Genomic DNA, 14,189 nt, shown 5'->3' with positions numbered 1-14,189 from the left:
CCTCTGACCTTGTGGTTAATGGGTCACCACGTATTCAACAGGGCTTCTGATTGGTAAACAACTCTCCAAGAAAACAAACTCACTGCCACCAAGTCGACTCTGACTCAGTGACCCTATGAGTCGGAATAAAACTGCCCCTGTGGGTTTCCAAGACTGTAACTCTTGACGGGAGCAGATGAGCAGCCCAACACATAACCAGCATGCCCCTAGGGCTGACCACGACTCAAGACCAATCGAATGGACAATTCCTCTCATGCCATCCTATGAAGTCCTGCTACAACTTCAGCTCTGCTAGCTTTGGTAGGACACCTTTTTTTGGCTTCGATAAGAATGGCATTGGGAGACCATGGGGCTTATCTCTCTGACACCTAGAGTCTTTGCTGTGACAGCATGATTCAGCTTAGGAAGGGGTGCTACTGGCTGACAGACACGCCCCCCCCAGATAAAAGCAACACCTTCTCAGAGAGTACAAAGGATAGCAGATATCACACTGAATCGAGAGAAGAGGATTTCTGTTGTTCTCATGCTTGTGTCTCCATGAGGCAGGACAAAAGCAGACCTTGAGACCCATCTGTTGACATGTATTCACAGAAATTAATTTGGGATTATGAAAAACAGGAGCAGAGTTTTAAGAGCAAGGCAGACGGAAACCCGTGCTTGTTTGCACTAGAGTATGGACCTCTTAAACTGCAGGAGTCCCGGCTTCGGAGAGATTAAAATGCTCACCAAAAGCTTGGGGAGGACTGTGAAAATCACCAGCCCTTCTGCAGGAGAAAGACGTGGAGGTCTGGTTTTGTCAACCTGTCCCCTTCCGGGAAATCTCTGTCCCGATCGGGCTCTGAGTCCGAATCAATTCAATGACAACAGGTTGGCTTGGGTACTAAATCGAACTTCGATAGCTGTGGGGCTCAGTGTGTGGTCGGCCTCTCAAATGCACCGAGAAAGAGGAAGCATTTGTCTGCTTCCGTCGAGATTTGTGGTCTTGAAGGAAATCCTATATTAGGGCCGCGCGCGGCGCGTGGGAAAGAACTTGATGGCAGTGGGTTTGGTTTATGGCAACCTGTAGGTCGCTATGTCGGAGCCGACTGGATGGGAGTGGATCCATCTGAGAGCCCATTGCTTGACACCTAGGCGACCTTCATTCCTTCGAAAGTACCGGGAGGGGGGAGATGGGCACCTTCTGGACCCCCCCTCCCCGTGCCCACACCCATCTCCTCAAACCCAGGCTGCCAGATGGTTTCTGTGCCTTGGGCCACCCTTGGGCACTCCAGCAAGCACAGGTCTGCAGTTAGGCAGGCCCCTAAGTCAATCGCTAGGAATCAGTGTCACCAGGCGCAGGGAGGCGGTGGAGGACTCGCTTTGCTGCAGGCGGGCCTGTCACTCCGGCTGACCCGCTGACCGCTGGCACCTGCCCCTTCCAGCTCTCCCCCAAAGCAGCGTCCCTGGAGAGAAAGTGCTCAGCTCCAGGGACGTGACGTGCAGCGCTTGGGGGACAGGAGTGAACGGGGTGTGCGGGTGCGCAGCGGTCTCCTCCGGGAGCTCGGCGACCCTCGGGGAAGGGGGGGGGGGCACTCTGGCTGCGGGGCCCGGGAGAGGAGCTCGCTACCTGGCGTCGGGCTCCTCCTCCGTCTCGTCGTCCTCGGTCTCGGACTGCTCCTCCATCTCCACTTCCCGGGTCTCGTCCGCGTCCCAGCCGTAGCTCTCCGCGGCGCGGCTGCCGTCGCTGCTGGCCATCGCGCCTGTCCTGGGACGGAGCTGGAGCCCGAGCCGCCCGCGCCCGCCGGCTGTTCCCCCTCCGACTGCCCCGGGCCGGGCCGCGCCCTGCCCTGGCCCGCGGCGGCGGCTCGGGTTGCCGGCCCGGGCGGGAGAGCACAGAGACTTTAAATAGAAGGCGGCAGAGTTTCGCCACCATTCTGGGGCCAAGGCTAGGCTTCTGCTGGTCCCTGGGCATCCGCCAACCTCCCGGAGCCGTCCCCGCCCCTCTGTGGGCCCCGGGGGTCCTTGGGGACATCACAGGAGAACACCACTTCCAGGGGTCAGCTGCACCAGTGACTGAGACCAGTGATCCCTACCCCAATACCGGCTTCCTTTCCTCCAGCGTGGGCTTGGGAGACCTATGTTTTAACTCAACCTCTGTGGGTGGGTGGGGGTAGGGGGTACCACTCAATGCCATAGAGTCAGTTCTGACTCATAGTGCGATCTACAGACCAATCGATTGATTTCTCGGTACTACGTGGAACATCTGGAGAGTGTCTAGGAACCCCCGGTGGAATAGAGGTCCCACATTGAGCTGGGACCCTCAAGGTTGGCAGTTTGAAACCATCAGCCCTCAGTGGGAGACAGAGATGGGGCTTTCCACTCCTGGAAAAACTAACAGGGGCTCTTCCACTCTGATTCATTTTGAGTCTGCATGGACTTGATGGCAGTGAGAGCAGAGTGCTTGCTGTCATTAGACCCTGTGCTAAGACTCTCACTTTTACTCTCCTACAATGGTGGGTGATAGGTTTTGTTGCATTGTTTTATACTCCAAAAGACCTTGGGGAGCTTTGTCCGCTGCTTGCAAGATAAAATCCAAGGGGAAACAAAGCTAGGTAGGTCTGTACTGTTGAAAAGCCCAGCCTTGAACCATTTATCGTTTTCCAACTCAACAACTGCTAATTCTCTTACTCATTGGGCCCTACCTAACTTGCTCAACTATGAACTTTTAGCTCCATTAATATTAAATCTAGAAGACTAATAATTGTCTCATTGGTGACTAGCTAGGTCTTGTCTGAAACTGCGTCCAGAGGCAGAGACCTCTTGTTGGATCATGTCATGACATCACTTCTCAAGCTCCTCACCAGGAAACACCTGATCAACACAGTTCCATCTATCTGGTCTCTACTTGGGAAATCAGGAGTCCCTGCATATGTCTAGTCACATCACTTGGCCTTCCTTCACACAGCTCCCTGAGCCTGAAGGGTTCTTTCCACCCTCATTTAGCCACTTGCTCACCAATCAGGATCCCCTTCCTTCCTTCCTTCAAATTCCCCAGGTTATGCTCAGATCCCTTCTTCCAGGTACTCGTAATCAAATCATGTGTCTCTTTCTCCAGTGGACTTCGCATATGTATCTCTCTCTCTCAACCCCATGTCCTAGCCCTCCAGAAGCTAGAAAGAGTCTCCAGCACACACAAGTATAACATGTTCCTTGAATGAAGAGAACAGAGCCCAAGCAGGTGAGCATGCTCAACTATGGGGTACGAGCTGTTTCTGAATAAACCAAATTGGCCAAGTTCAAGACCATATCCATCACACTTCCTGAAACAAACAAGAGAATGACAGGCCCAGGCCACATGTGAATGGAGCTCGTGGTTGCTACCATGCCTGGGATCCTTAGTCTGTATTATTTCCCTGCTTCTTTTTGAGCCTTGTGTTTTCAATGCCCTTGTTCTTTTCTCTCTGCCAGGATAGAAGCAGTGGACTACGAATAATCCGCCCAACATACTCTATCTAGTCTACCACTCAGCCCCTTAGTTTCATTCGGTTGTGAATAGTCACAACTATGGGTGGGAACTGACTTGATGACACACATTAACAACAACAACAACAACATGCTCCACATCCCTCCATTAGCTCATCCTGCTACTTCCATACCTGCCAGAGCATCCACTAGTCTGAATTTTGTGTTTATCATTCTCTTGTGTGGGGTACCAGCCCCCACAATCGAATAGGTCCAAGAGGCAGTTGTGTAATTGAGGGGTAAAATTAAAGAGATGACAAGATAAGACATGTGAATGCTCACTTCTGGCACAGCCATGATCTTAGCAGCCAGGTCCATGCAGAGAGCAAATAAATTTCTAACCAAGGCTTATATACACTTAGTGGGCTTGCAAGGCCCCCTGATTACAGGTAACCACATGTATAACAGGAAGGGCTTGTACAATGAGCATATGTGCAACAGGAGGGGCACGAGCTCGGGGTGTACACGCAATAGGAAGGGGAGGCACTAGGGTGTACAGGATGGACGGACTCAAAATGGCCGCCTAAACTTGGTCCTCTCTGTGTTGGCTTGACGTTAGTCGGGGCTCTCCTTTAGGGGAACAGTACATTATCCTTTCCAAAAGGGTGTGTAGAGTGGGACAGACTATAGGTTCAGATTGCTCTCGTTGACTGATAACCCTCAGAGAGATAACCTTTAAGCAAATGAACTCCAAGTATACAGGCATTGACCATGTATTAGCAAGCAGCACCTAAGGTTTGGCATATAATATGGGGGCCAACCTGGGGGATATTTATTTTCCACAGTCAAAAGGTAACGATATCTTTACAATGTACATTCTTTCTCATGAATTTATTACACTTTTTTTGTTAGAAAGAATATGTATGCCAAAAAAAAGAATATATATGCATGCATTGTGCGTCTTTAAATATAAAACAAATACTAAACTCACTGCATTGGAGGCTTAACAACATGTATCTGGATAGATTAGATAGATAGACAGATAGATAAAGCTACACACCCTCCTGTATAGGGGGCTGATAAGTGTTCATGAAAAAATGTAGTAAAAAGATAATGGAATTTTTCCACCAGTTCCCTCATACGTGTTAGAATTCTAGTCAGAGTTGTTAAATATGATGAATGTAAGCTGGGTACTATTCATCAGCTTTACTGGCTTTTATGCATATATTAGGTCCACCCGCACAGACCTGTGGATACTTCAAAAACAATTAGTGGGCTTGAGGGCAGACAGCAGAATCCAATCCCCACAGGGTTCTCTACACCAGGTTTTACATTTGACATATTTGGCCAATCACATGGTACAATCTGTTGATTTAAAATTAAGTCTAGATACATATGGTAGACAACTAAAATGGAGTTGGGAAAAGAAAGAAAAAAAGGGTAGTGGGGGCACAGGGCACTAACCCACCCAAGGGGAGGGTATTGTTTATATCTCCACAGGGAAAGAGGGACCAGACTTCAACCCAGTGCTCCAAGATGTGAATACAACTTGCCAGTGTGGAGTAGGGAATCAGTGGAGAGGTCTAGGGGGCTGGCCCCAATCCCAACTGCTACGTGGACACCTGCCACATCCGCAGAAGAATTTATTTCAAAAGATGGCATTGAATCTGCACCTCCAGGAGAGAGACATATCTGATCAGAGCACCCAGGAGCAGATGAAGAGGGAGGAAGAGAGAGTGGAGCACATCCTGGCCCACCAGGCCGTGAGGACAATGTTCCAAATTAGAGCAGCCAGTCCACAGAGAGGAACACATGGCAAGCCCCACTATGAGACATGACGCCCCTCACTGACCCATAGCTCTACAGAGGACCACACCAAACAGAGTGTGGAAATTGTACCCGATTTGATTCCGCCACACCGAGGCAAAACACTAAGGGGGTAGCACAGAACATCAAGGGAACGGAGTGGTGAGGTCCCCAGGGAATGCAGAAGGTGGATTCTGGGGCCAGGGTGTGGTGCCCCAACAGACTGGACTGGAAAACACTCCTAAAGGCCAATAAAGAATAGTTGAACTAACTACAAGCATTTCTTTCTTGTATTTTGTTTTGTCATTGGTTTGTTGTTGTGTTGTATATTGTTGCTTGGTTTTGCTCTGTCGTGTTTTTGTGCATGCTATTATCACCTCAGGTCTGTCTAAATAAGATAGGCTGGAGGAACAATGTGGAGGAGAAAACAACGGGACTGACAGTTCCGGGGATACATGGGGGGGAGGGGGGTGCGGGGAGGTAGTGGTGTTAACAAACCCAGGGACAGGGGAACAAGTGATCAAAATCGGTGGTGAGGAGGGTGTGGGAGGCCTGGTAGGGCATGATCAAGGGTAAGGTAACCAAGAGGAATTGCTGAAACCCAGGTGGGGACTGAGAGTGATAGTGGGACAGGAGGAAAGTCAAAGGAAATAGAGGAAAGAGCTGGGAGGCAAAGGGCATTCATAGAGATAAAGGCATGTTATATATGAGGATGGGGAAATAGATCTATGTGTTTATTATTTATAGGTTTAGTATTAAGGTAGCAGGAGGACATTGGGCATCTTCTCAAGTACTCCCTCAAAGCAAGAATACTTTCTTCTATTAAATTGGCATTCTATGATGCTCACCTTCCCGACACAACCCCTGAAGACAAAGCGGGTGAATAAGCAAATGTGGTGTCCGGCTATCAAAAGAGATAGCGTCTGGGGTCTTAAAGGTAAACAAGCAGCTATCAAGCTCAGAAGCAAGGAAGCCCACAAGGAAGCAGCACACCAGCCTGTATAATCAAGAGGTGTCAAAGGGATCAGGTATCAGTCATCATCAGAACAAAAAAACTTTATAATAGTAAATGAGGTGGGGAGTGCGGAGTAGAGACCCAACGCCCATTTGTAGGCCACTGGACATCCCCTTACAGAAGGGTCTCGGGGAGGAGACAAGCCAGTCAGGGTGCAATGTAGCAACAATGAAACATACAACTTTCCTCCAGTTCCTAAATGCTTCCTCCCACCCCCCACTATCATGATCCCAATTCTACCTTGCAAGTCTGGCTAGACCAGAGGAGAAACACTGGTACAGATACGAACTTGAAACACAGGGGACCCAGGGTCGATGATCCCTTCAGGACCAGTGGTGTGAGTGGCAAATACTGGGAGGATAGGGGACGGGTGGGTTGGAAAGGGGGAACCGATTACAAGGATCTACATGTGACCTCCTCCCTGGGGAAGACAACAGAAAAGTGGGTGAAGGGAGATGTCAGACAGGGCAAGATATGACAAAATAATAATTTATAAATTATCAAGGGTTCATGAGCTAGTTGTGCCAGCCTGGCGGATAAACATGTGGGATTAATTTAAGGGCGGAGAGATAAATGGCTCCACGAGCCCCACTTTTCTCGTCTCTTTTCTTTGATCATCACACTAGTGTGTGACTGCCTTGCTTGTTCTGTGCCTCAATTTGCAAGCTACACTACCTGTGGGACACCTAACCTATGGACCGTGTTGCTGTAATTTGAGGCCCCTTTAAGACCTGCTTCACCAGAGAACTGGAATGTACATCTCTGGAGTTAGGGACTGACTGTTGGTGACCTGCCTTGCTGTTTGCTGCCTATGCCAGGATAAGCAAAATCTCTCTACAGAGGACTACCTGGCAATCCTCAAGACTTGAAGGACTGCCAGTGTCTCACAACTCTCACAAGAGTAAGTTGCACTGAGCCATTTGTACTGCTTTATAATTTTAACTGTTCATTTCTTGTATGATAGATCTGTATATAACTTAAGTTCATTTCTTGCGTTATATATCTATATAATTACCAATCGACAATCTGGTTTTGTCTAAAGAACCCTAACATAATGAGGGAGGGAGCACAGAGGGAAGGGAAAATGAGGAGCTGATGCCAGGGGTTTAAGTGGAGAGCAAATATTTCGAGAATGATGGCAGTGAATGTACAAATGTGCTTTACACAATTGATGTATGTATGGATTGTGATAAGTTGTATGAGCCCCAATAAAACAATTAAAATCTAAATTTACATGTTTCCTGAGATGTGTGCTACAGCACAACAGTGGAAACGCTGTTGTAGGAAGTGTGGGGTCAGTGGAAGCTGACAAGAGCAGTGGCTGTAAAGGAGTCTACTGGGTGGTTAAAATTTAGGATGCAGTGGTAGAACGCCTGACACACCCATTCCTGGTTGCTGCACAGAATGACAATATAGGATCATGATTACTATGTATTGTTCATAACCATCTGAAGTCATCATGAGACTATTAATTATACTCAATACATTCTAAGAAAACTTGCAGTGTTTATACTTTAGGAAATGTACTCAAAAATGCTTTGGGAAATGTTCTAAGAAAAATGAATCATAACTAAAATAATTAATAATTTAAATGAACTATTAAAGACTTAATTCCTTAAAATGTGTTAAAAACACCAGAAATCTTTAAAATGCACCTCAGCTCCTGAGTAGCCAGCCATGTACAGCGCAGCAATCCAGAGGAAAAACTTACACGGGCAGTTCTACTCTGTCCTATAAGGTCACTAAGTCAAAATCAATTCCATGAGTCACCCTGGTGTGACTGAGACTGGCCTTGCCCCTGACACTGTTAGTTACCCTTCTGGCCTGACACTGAATTCATCCCTGTGGCTCAAGGGACCACCACCACCAGGTAGGGAGGTACACCTTAGAATAACCAAACATTTAAAGTCAGAGGGTCAGTATTTACCCAAGTAAAGGTCAAAAGGATTCAGAAAAGTATATTTATTTACCTCATTTTAAAATTTTTGTAGCTAGTCTCTATTTTCCTATTTGATGACCAATGGGAGTCTTCCCAGACCCAGTGCTAACTTAAGAGTTGATGTGTTTGTGAGAACTATTGGGCATTCGAGGGATATTTGTTGTTGGTGTTTGTTGCTTTGAATCTCGTTGTCTGTATAATAAATGAATTTGAAACTGTGCTCTCATGTTAGATGAGGGTGACATACAGACTCTCAGTTTCTGGGCAAAGTCTCCCCTGCCCGTGTGGAAGGCCTCTAATTGAAACTATTCATCAAGATCGCCACCAAAAGCTTCTTGTCCTTTCAGCTATGGCACCTGACCTCTTGGGATCTAAAACAGGTGTTGCTTTTGTTTTTTGCCAAGTTGTGGCTTTCCTTCTGAACTTTGAGTACAGTAACAGCGTCTCTTACCTGGAGGGGAAAATTGATAAAGAGAACACACCAGGGCTGTCAAGATTAAAGATGTGTTGTGAACTACAGAGAAGCCCTGCAGTTGTACTTACTAATTCTGTCTTCCTGTCGAATAAATCTGCATTTTCCCCGGCCCTCCCCCAAATGAATTTGATCCTAAGATTCTTAATCAAATAAACAAAGACAATAATTGGATTCATTGAGTTCTGTATGGTAACTACTGCAATTGCAGGTTAAAAGCAAAGGCTTAAAAAAAAAAGCATCCAACAATTTCCATATATAAACTTTATTTCATTTGACATCATACAAAAATTGAAACTTAAAGAAAATCAAAATATGCACCTTTTACAAGTCAAAGAAAAGCAGAAGTTTTAGCCTTTGAATTGATCTGCAAAAAACAACTACATTAGAGGTACAAACTGCCTACAGCAGGTCTAAAAGAGTTGTACCAGTCTGTGAAAAAGTTAAAACTGGTTTCAGGATTAGTTTTTATATTGAAATTTACAGGCACTGACCAATTTACAAATATTTACATAAATCAAAAGCAACCTTAATAAACGTAGCCTTTTTAGCAGCCACCACTATGTGGAAAATACTTAAAAAAAATATCGTTACAAACATTAAGCTTTTAATAATTTTGTTATGTCTTAAGACATTTTGTAGTGGCTTACTGCCTACAACTTCAAGTTTAGATTATAAACCTATAATTGTACACAGAAAAAAATCTGATACTATATATAGGATATAATCTTAACTTTGATCTTTCAGTTCTTGTTGCTTTGTGTCACAGGAAAATAAAAGCAGGAAAACACAAGGTAAAGCAAAAGTGCACATCGCACTAAGCTATTACAAAAGCACAGAGGACTTTTCAGAATGCCTACACTGAACTGATTCTTTAAAATGATCCACTAACTGCTGTACAATACAGTTAGTGCTCATATTACTACAGTGCAAAATGTTTTATTATTTCAACACAAAATTTAAAGCAATTTCCAGAGTACATTAAAAGCCTATGAGGTACAAATGAAATACCAAGAGACATATCCAAAGCCTCAGTCTGTCTCAGTAAGTCAAGTGAAGACTGAAGGCAACTGTCCAGTCTTACATGTTTTTGCAGTGATTTCACAGAAATGTGAGCTAAAATAAAATTTCTTTTTGTTTCAAGTAACTGAATAACTGATTCGAATCTTCACTTCACCAGAATAGATTTAAGCAAATTATCTACTGTAGGTTACATTTTTAGCATGGATGAACCAGAATCTTTCTAAAATCCCTCTAATCTCTTCAGTGTTAGCATGTGGTACAACTAAACAAAGTTATATTGAAAATCTCTTTTTGTTCAGGTAATTTCCCTCTAAAATATTTCATCTGGACTCCTGATAATGCATGCCATAATATTACTAACTGTAAATGTAAACATTTTCAAAAATACATTTGTAAATCAAAGAGTTTTATTAGGAAATGCCATAATAAAATATATAATCTTTATGTATAAGTATGTCCTTTTAAAAATAAAAATGAAAACGAGAAGAATTTAAAAGAAGCATGATAGAGGTAAACAAAATGCATTGTGTACTATTGTTCTTTATTTCTCAGAAGACTGTAGCATGAAACAGTGGCCAGTTATCTTTTCAGGATCGCAGTTCGTAAAGGTAGTATACTGTTCAAATCTCTCTTGCTTTTCAATCTGTGCCATGACTGGGAGAGAAAGAAAAAGTATTTTAAAACCTAAATTTATGCAGAACCAAAGAATGAGATACTAGAATGCTACTAGTGGTTCCCTTTAGGTGGTAAACCTTTAGCGGGGTTTTTTCTATGAAAAAATATTATTTATGGAAAAATTAAATCTGCACTAAAGTACTTATATATGGTATTAGAAAGACAATCATATTTACAAAAAGAAACTACACTAGGTTCCTCAATATTTTAGGGAGGTGAAAGAATCCATTAAGCCTCAGTCACTCATTTTTAGAGTTTAAACTCACTAAGAAAATGGTTAAGGAGCCCTCCTGGGGTGCTGTGGGTTAGGCACTGAACAACTAACAGCAAGGGCAGAAGTTCAAACACACTGTTCCATCGAAGAAAGATAAAGTCTGTCTGCTTCCTTAAAAATTTATAGTCTCAGAAATCCTATAAAGGCTTGCTAAGAGTTAGAATCAACTTAATGGCAGAGGATTTAGCTTTTAGGTTGGTAATAAGAATGTTTCTTTCCCATACAAAATAAAAGGCATGTAAATAAAACAAAGTGAGGTGCCTCTGAAGAGGAAGATCAACAATAACTTGAAGTAATAAATCCTCTACTGTGCTACAGTAATGGCTTACAACACAGGAACTGGGGCTATCTTGTACTCCTACACAAAGGGGTGCCAAAAAACCTGGAATTTCTTTTCAAAGATATGTATTTAAATTTTTTTTCTAAACAACCTTATCGCTTTCAAGTACTCTCCATCACACTTAATACATTTGTCAAATCTGTAATTCCATTCTTCGAAATATCTTTCAAACTCATCTGTTTGGGTGGCTGATAGCAATTCCCTCGCTTTTTTTCTTCACCTCTTCTATATCAGTGGCATCAAATTGCTGTCTTTTCATGTCCCTCTTCATTTGCTCCTAGCATGGAGCGAGGTCAGGTGAGTAAGGTGCCTGGGGCTAAAGAGGCATGCTGTTCTTTGCCAAAAACTGGTGCACTGAGATGGCTTTGTGATCAAGTGTACTGTCACCGTGGCAAAACTAGTCCCATTTACCAAAAATCAGGCCTTTTTTGTCACACACTGTCATGCATTCTTTTCAGAACCTCTAAATAGAAAGCTTGATTTACAGAGAGAACCTTGCCAGTTGATGACACTAGGTGCACTAACTCATTTTAGACAGCTAATAAAAGTATTCTTAGAGTAAACCAATGAACTGTTTACCTTTAGGAATTGATCCTTGATCATATCAAACTTCTGCTTTTCATGCACCGCTCTGGCTGTATTTGTTCCATCAAAAGGTTCTGTAATATTAAATGTACATATACAAGAGAAATTATTAATGACTCCTTCAGTCTCATTAAGTTAAACTATAAGAAATTATTTCACAGCTTGACTGGCCTTAATACTCTATTAGAACACAGTTTAATAGCAATATGAAATGTTTATTAAGGTGCATAGGATGACTAAAGAAGTAATGTTATGTCTAAATCATAAAAGTTTATTGAAAATAATGAAAAAAATTAGAACCAGATCACATGTCAAAGGCCTATACTGGTAGAAATAAAAGTAAATTACAAAATTAATAGTTATCAAAAATAAAATATTATATTATAATCAAGAGAGATGGTAAATGCCAAATATCGCAGAAAGAAACATAAAGACCAATGACACTAAAAAGACCACCAGTATGTCAGGAGAAAGATCAACACTAACCTCTGCCAGTACAGGTTCACTGCTGGTGTGAATGGAAGAAAATGCAGAATTAAGGTATGAGTGGATGGATGTGCAATAGTCAGGATGGGAACTTAGATCTGGCAGTGAAGAGGTAAACAAAAACTACAAGTTGAGAGGACAAGATGACAACAAAGGAAGGTTTGTTTTGTGTGTGTGTGTGTGTGTGTGTCCAGCTATCTACCTTTCACCTCATCTCAACATGTCAGCCCTACTCATCTCCACCCAAGGACTTTCAAAAAGTTCATGGAAAACAGAATTAAAATATAATGAAAAGTTTCCTGGAATTTTATGAAATCTGAACACACAGAAACAGAGGAAAAAGGAGAGGAAGGAACAAAGCAAAAGTGAGAGAAGGGGCTTACGAACAGGGTACAACGGACGGTCGGCATTTAAGACTTCTGGCAATGAAAAGAGAAACAACCAGTGCTTAGAAGAGTTAGCGCAGTCAAGGAAGGGAAGATCAATGTGTCATCAAAGGCTAAAAGAGAAGAACTGGAGAGAGAACATGACTAAAGTTGCTGGGAAAAGAAAAAATAATTACAGGGTAAGACTGCAACAAATGTAAAGTACAGGAAACCTGAGGGAGAGATTAAATTTTTATTTGTCATATAATCTAATCAGGACCATAATTTAAAACACTTATTTTCCTTTATCTTATTTTTTAAATTTTCCTTTATTTTTTTAAGAAAAAAGGTAAAGCCTTTATTTAAGAAAGGCTATTTTTATAAATTAGTTTATTGTCATAACTTATTTTTCATAAAAACTATGCTAAACTATATTACATTATATCCACATACAATGTTTAATATTCAAGGGAACACAAATAACTAAAATAATACACACCCACTGTGCCATTTGGCAAACTAAACACAAAAGCAAATTTAATATTATTATTCAAACTTTTAAATATTCTAAATCTGATGTTTTCTATAAGTGCTGGTTCTCAACTCCTTTTACTATTGTTTTTACCTCATAAAGACCTTTATAAAGGTCTTTCTTTTAAACTTTCCATGTATAAGAACAATTTTAATATTGTCTCTTGCATCAACTTTAAATCTGTTTCCCAATGATTTGGGGAAAATGACTCAAAGTTGGCAATATGTAAACTAATTTTAGAGCACAAAACATTTTCACATCATTTATTTTTAAAATCATTTTATTGGGGGCTCTTACAACTCATCACAATTCATGCATACATATATACATTGTGTCAAGCACATTTGTACTTATGTTGCCATCATTTTCAAAACATTCTTTTTCTACTTAAGCCCTTGACATCAGCACCTCATTTTCCCCCTCTCCCACCCTCTTTCCCTCATGAACCCTTGGTAATTTATAAAATATTTTTTTCATGTCCTAAACTGACTACTGTCTCCCTTCACCCAGTTTTCTGTTGTCCGTCCCCCTGGGAAGGGGTTGTATGCAGATCATTGTGATTTGTTCATTTAATGTTTTATGGCAGTGGTTCTCAACCATCCTAATGCTGTGACCCTTTAATACCCTCATGTTGTGGCGACTCTCAAGCATAAAATTATTTTTATTGCTACTACATAACTGTAACTTCGCTGTTATTAATCGTAATGTAAATATCTGATATGCAGGATATATTTTCATTGTTACAAATTGAACATAATTAAAGCATAGTGATTAATCACAAAAACAATGTCATAATATATTGTGAAATATTTTTCTAATTACAAATAAATGAAATTTTGTCTTGAAGAATGGCGCAGCATGGGTAACAGTCTTAATATAACAACAGTAAACCGCATTGGCTACATTTTGCGACAGTATGCGTAAAAAGCCAATGTCTCTGCAAAGGTTGAGAGGTTCTTTCTCATCAGATCAGCATATCTGCATGTGGGTGGACCCGCCGGGAGCTGGATACAGGAGTGGTGTCTCTGTTACAAGACCAGCGGAAATAATGTGTTTTCGGATGGTCTTAGGTGAACCTGTGAAGTCGTTCGACCCCCACTCCCAAAATGAGTCGCGACCCACAGGTTGAGAACCAATGTTACAAGGAAAAAAACCTAGCTTGTAGTGTACATACAAGTTTTAAATAAGAACTTGAAGACTACATTTTCTTCAATATATTTATGAATCATGAAATTA

General features: G+C 42.3%; 2 protein-coding genes across 3 annotated transcripts in view; both read right to left on the bottom strand.

Moving 5' to 3' along the window:
- The window catches only part of CMYA5 (cardiomyopathy associated 5), a 117,793-nt gene extending 116,059 nt beyond the window's left edge, over positions 1-1,734 (bottom strand). Inside the window, exon 1 of the mRNA XM_075542663.1 lies at positions 1,607-1,734. Within this exon, the coding sequence (XP_075398778.1) occupies positions 1,607-1,734 (128 nt within the window). The remainder of the gene's footprint in view (positions 1-1,606) is intronic.
- A 7,201-nt stretch (positions 1,735-8,935) lies between these two features.
- TENT2 (terminal nucleotidyltransferase 2) overlaps positions 8,936-14,189 on the bottom strand; it is a 75,063-nt gene continuing 69,809 nt past the window's right edge. The window contains exons 14-15 of one of the 2 annotated variants that reach the window (XM_075541213.1): positions 11,565-11,644; positions 8,936-10,350 (exon numbers count right to left, since the gene is read on the bottom strand). In XM_075541213.1, coding sequence (XP_075397328.1) covers positions 10,276-10,350; positions 11,565-11,644 — 155 coding nt within the window. In that variant the 3' untranslated portion in view covers positions 8,936-10,275. The remainder of the gene's footprint in view (positions 10,351-11,564; positions 11,645-14,189) is intronic. The other variant, XM_075541212.1, reaches the window with a different exon arrangement.

This window comes from Tenrec ecaudatus, chromosome 2 (genome assembly GCF_050624435.1).
Source record: "Tenrec ecaudatus isolate mTenEca1 chromosome 2, mTenEca1.hap1, whole genome shotgun sequence".
NCBI classification, from domain to species: Eukaryota; Metazoa; Chordata; class Mammalia; order Afrosoricida; family Tenrecidae; genus Tenrec; species Tenrec ecaudatus.
Note: the sequence above shows the minus strand (reverse complement) of the source record. Positions and strands in the feature narration are given on the sequence as shown.